General features: G+C 42.3%; 1 protein-coding gene across 1 annotated transcript; it reads left to right on the forward strand.

The window, feature by feature from the left end:
- Nucleotides 1–3,843: 3,843 nt before the first annotated feature.
- On the forward strand, nt 3,844–4,825 carry LOC138871380 (uncharacterized). The gene is made up of 2 exons (XM_070149253.1): nt 3,844–4,009; nt 4,551–4,825. The coding sequence occupies exons 1-2, from the start codon at nt 3,844–3,846 to the stop codon at nt 4,823–4,825; spliced, it is 441 nt and encodes a 146-aa protein (XP_070005354.1).
- The last annotated feature ends 424 nt before the right edge of the window (nt 4,826–5,249 follow it).

A 5,249-nucleotide genomic window follows, 5' to 3' on the forward strand; every position in this document is an offset into this window, starting at 1 on the left:
CACCTGAAAGGAGCACCCTTTTGAGTCAATTTGGTCAAGGGTGATGCTAAGATGAAAGTCCCTGAACGAACCGACGGTAATAAACCGCCAAACCAAGAAAGTTGCGAATCTCTGTGGTTGAGGACGATCTGGGCCAACTCTAAACTGCCTTTATCTTCTTTATATCAACCTGAATACCCTCACTGGACACCACGTGCCCCAAGAACACCACTGAACTGAGCCAGAACTCACACTTAGAGAACTTCGCATAAAACTTCTCCTCTCTCAACCGCTGCATTACAACTCTCAAATACTCAGCGTGCTCCTCCTGACTATACAAGTATACCAGAATATCATCAATGAAAACAATCATAAATGAGTCGAGATAAGGTCGAAACACGTTGTTCATCAAATGCATGAACGTTGTTGGGGCATTGGTTAGCCCAAATGACATCACAAGGAACTCATAATGACCATATTGGGTCCTGAAAGCTGTCTTAAGAATGTCTGAGTCCCTGATCTTCAACTGGTGATACCCTGATCGGAGATCAATCTTAGAGAACACTCTCGCTCCCTGAAGCTGGTCAAATAAATCATCAATACGAGGCAAAGGATACTTGTTCTTGATTGTGACTTTGTTCAACTGCCTGTAATCAATGCACATCCTCATCGTGCCATCTTTCTTCTTCACGAATAGAACAAGCGCACCCCAAGGCGACACACTGGGCCGAATAAACCCTTTATCAAGGAGTTCCTGAAGTTACTCCTTCGACTCTTCTAACTCCGTCAGTGCCACACGATACAGTGGAATAGAAATGGGCTAAGTGCCCGACACCAAATCAATACCGAAATCAATATCCTTGTCTACTGCATGGCCGGCAAGTCTGCAGGAAACAGATCCAGAAAGTCCCTCACTATCGGAATTGAATCAATGGTAGCACTGACATCCTTCACGAAGGCCAAATTAGAAAGACAACCCTTCCCAACCATCCACTGGGCCTTTAATAATAAAATCATCCTACTAGGAACATAATCAGACGAACCTCGCCACTCAATCCGTGGCACCCCCGGCATAGCTAACGTCACTGTCTTAGCATGACAGTCCAAAATAGCACGACACGGAGACAACAAATCCATGCCCAATATCACATCAAAATCAACCATACAAAGCAACAGAAGGTCCACTCAGGTCTCCAAACCCCCAATAGTCACCACACATAACCGGTATACGGGGTCCACAATAATAGTATCGCCCACTGGAGTAGATACACGAACAGATGAAACAAGAGACTTGATAATTATGGATTTAAGCCTATCTTATGCTATCTTTTGCTTAGGGTTTGGATCAAAATGTGTAGAAGTATTCCCTAAAACTAACTTAAGGTGCTTACTTGCAGGTTTTAGTCAAAATGAGGCAAAGAAGCCAAAATGAACTCATAAAGGAGTCGAATTTGCACAAGCCCAAAGAATGGAACTGGAGCGATGTCAGCGTTATTATTACTCGCTCGCATAAGACCCTACGCTAAGGCGATTAAAAATATGCTGTAGAAAAAGTGATGTTCAGAGAAGCTGCAGCCAAGTGCTAACACTGCTGCTGACCACGTTATAAAAGTGCGGTCGTGAAACCATTGGCGCGGCTGTGGTACAAATTCCGCTGAGGGCGTGAAAGAGGTTTAGAGACTTGGTGAGTGGAACCTAACTAAGAAATGCGGTCCGCAAACATTTTGCGCGGCTGCGATAAAAGCCAACACGAACGCGGTAGACTTTATGCTGTCCGCGAAACCTAGACTAGTCCAAGTCCAAAATTGAAGAAACATGGTCCGCACTTGTTTTTTGCGCGGCCGCGAAAGTCCATGCACTGAACTGACAACAGAACCTCCGTAGGGGTATTTTTGTCTAGTAATTTCAGCTGTGTATAAATAGATCTTTTTCACATTTTTAGGTTATCTTTTGTATCAGTGAGCTCATGAACAGCCGTACTTTACCATTTAGAGTAATTTTAGAGTAGCTTTAGCTTATATTCTTAGATTTTGTTCTTGTAATCAACTTTTATGGTTTATATTTCATCTCCATCTTTGATTTCTACCTTGATTATGAGTAGCTAAACCCATTAGCTAGGGTTGTGACCCAACCCTAGTGTGGGTGTTTAATGGGTCTTCAATTTTAGGGCTTATTTGTTTATGGGTTAGTGATATTTAGCTTGTTTCATGCTTTAACTGTTGAATTGGTAGTTACAAACACTGATTCATGCCTTTTTGACTTAGGCTCTTCTTGAGAAAGAGAGCCCAAGTCTAGGAAAAATAGGCTAATAAGAAATTGGGGTGAATTCAACAGATTGATAGCCCCAATTAAAGGGTTAAGCCTAGAGATAGTAATACCCGACTTGAGCCAATTTTATTTGCATTGTTTGAACACCCAATTAGGCTTGAAAGCCAATTAGGGCAAAGTCACTCAAACTACCGAAAGGTATAGAGTGAGTAATTATGTGTAAAGGTTATATCACGACCCCAAATATAACAACCTTGTCCTAAATTCTAGACCTCATTAGATACTCATCTAGGTGTAAGTCACTTCCTAATATTTTCTTATCAATTGAGAAAACTCCTACAAAAACATTGTACTTAGATTATTTTCAGCAATTAATAGCATTAAATGTAGAATAGAAACAAATCCAAGCATGGTTATAAGAGCAATTAAAACCAACACGCATAGCTAGATTAGATAGAAACCCAAATCTCAGCAAATATTAACTCCCTGTGGATATCGATCCCGACTTTTCAGGTAAAAGCTGCATTGACCACTCCTCGCCATTATATAGTGGTGTAGGGTTGGAGCCGATCACTTTTTGGCACCGTTGCCGGGGAGTTAAACGGTTTTGGCTATCTATCTAACTAGTTGTGTGTCTTGTTTTTCTTTGCTTCTATTTTACTAACTTGTGTGAGTTAATCAATTCAGGTACAAAATGGAAAATAATGATCCTCTCGGAAATGTTCTCATAGCGGAGGAAGTAGATGATAATGTTGAAGATGAGGTGCATCTAGTACCTCAAGCTCAAAGAAGAGGCTTCCAGGCCAATGAAAACATTCCAGACCCTCCCCCAGCTCCTCCGCGAGCAACTCCTCGGGTGCTTCCAAGTGAAGGTTACGCAAGTGAAATTGTCCCACCCCAGATCCGGGCGGGCAATTTCAAGATTAAAAATGTCATGTTGGCCTTATTGGAGCAAAGAGGGTACTTCACAAACACTCCCCATCAGAATGCATATAAATATCTAAAGGGCTTTGCGGATACCTGCGGGGGAAGCAAACAAACAAATGTGTCGGAGGATGCATTGAGACTGAGATTGTTCCCTTTTTCACTTAGAGGGAAAGCTTTGGACCGGCTCGAAAGACTCCCAAACCATTCCATCACTACGTGGGATGAGTTGGCCGATTAGTTAATAGCCAAGTTTTTCTCACCAGGACATATGGCTGCATTAAGGGGTGAGATGTTAGCTTTTAAATAGGATCCAAATGAACCCTTCATGAAATCTGGGAGAGATATTGGGGTATAAACAATGATATGACTAAAGTAATGATCCAACATTGGGGTATAAACATGACCAATCAATGTGTGGTAAACCAGCTAGCAGGGGGTAATTTCATGAAGCTACCTTATGTCGAGGCCTGTGACATTCTTAATGAGATGGCCGACACTTCCTCGGCCTGGCAGAGTCGGGCAAATGTTCTTCAGGGGGACCCTCATGTCATAAATCTTCACAAGGAAATTTAAGACCACGGACAAGCCATAACTGAGTTGACAACAATCATGAACCAATTAGCCAAAGTACAGCTTCAGTAGATTCAGGGACCAAAGCAAGTAAACGCAATGGAAGAGGTTAATCTATTGGTAAACAAGAGGAGACAACGTAGTCAACAAATGCAAAGCAATCAAGATCAATATGAGCACAGCGGAAGTGGCTACAACCAAGATGACTCGTATGATGATCAAAGTGAGGAAGTTTTGTATGCCAACAACTATCAAGGACAACAGGGCAATGCTCCAAATAAATAATGGAGATCGTAAGGGAATAATCAGAATTGGGGCAACCAAGGCCAAGGAAATTGGAACAATAACAACAACAACTCAAACAATTGGGGGAACAACAACCAGAATTGGGGTGGCAATAACAATCGGGGGTCAGGCTTTCAATGGACCCCAATGTATCAACAACCAAACAACCCGCCTCCATTTCTGTCTCAAGGTCCTAGCTCTTCAAACAATGAGATGGGACGGATTGAGTCAATGTTTGAGAAATGATGAAGAAAAACGCCAACTCTGATGCCCAATTGGCATCCCATAATACTTCTATCCGCAACTTGGAGGTCCAACTTGGCCAAATTTCGCAAGCTTTGAACACTCGCCCTAAGAGGGAACTACCTAGTGACATGGTAGTAAACCCGAAGGGTGGGAACAATACCGTCCATGCAATGGCGGTGACCACAAGGAGCAGTAGAGGTGGTGAAGCAAGTACCTCCAAGCAAAAGAAAGTTGTGAGTGATGATGTTGAAGTGCAAAATGACGATGATATATAGTTGATGAGAAAGTGAGTGAAGAGAATTTGAATGATGAGGTGAGAATTGATATTCCTGACAATAAGGAGGAGACTCAAAATGACGTGAACCCGTCTAGGGAACACGTGATAAACATACCGAAAACGGTAATGCCTAAAGCCAAGGCTCCTTTGCCAAGGCCTCCTCCACCTTACCCTCAAAGACTTGAAAAGCAAAAGAATGAAAACCAATTCAAGAAGTTTATTGAGATGATGAAAAACCTGTCAATCAATGTGCCCTTGGTGGAAGCTCTGTAGCAAATGCCGGGATATGCCAAGTTTATGAAAGACTTGGTAACTAGAAAGAGATCTATGGATTGTGAGACCATCAAAATGACTCATCAAGTGAGTGCCATTGTGCACTCGATGGCTCCAAAGCTTTAAGATCCCAGCACATTTACCATTCCATGTACCATTGGGAGTGCGAATTTTTCAAAGGCCTTATGTGATTTGGGAGCAAGTATAAATTTGATGCCTTACTCTGTATTCAAAATTTTGGGTATTGGTCAACCGAGAGCTACTTCAATGAGATTGCAAATGGCGAATCGAACAATGAAGAGGCCACTTGGTATTATTGATGATGTTCTTGTCCGGGTTGACAAGTTTACTTTACCTGCAGGTTTTGTGATTCTCGACTGCGAAGTCGATTATGAGGTGCCTATAATATTGGCAAGGCCTTTCC

This window comes from Nicotiana sylvestris, chromosome 6 (genome assembly GCF_000393655.2).
Source record: "Nicotiana sylvestris chromosome 6, ASM39365v2, whole genome shotgun sequence".
Taxonomy (NCBI): domain Eukaryota; kingdom Viridiplantae; phylum Streptophyta; class Magnoliopsida; order Solanales; family Solanaceae; genus Nicotiana; species Nicotiana sylvestris.

What these genes read in the sequence shown, in the direction of transcription:
- LOC138871380 (XM_070149253.1), top strand. Translation starts at nt 3,844, where the DNA reads ATGGAAGAGGTTAATCTATTGGTAAACAAGAGGAGACAACGTAGTCAA. An exon ending in CAACTATCAAGGACAACAGG is followed by an intron (nt 4,010 to 4,550) that starts GCAATGCTCCAA and finishes GATGATATATAG; the next exon opens with TTGATGAGAAAGTGAGTGAA.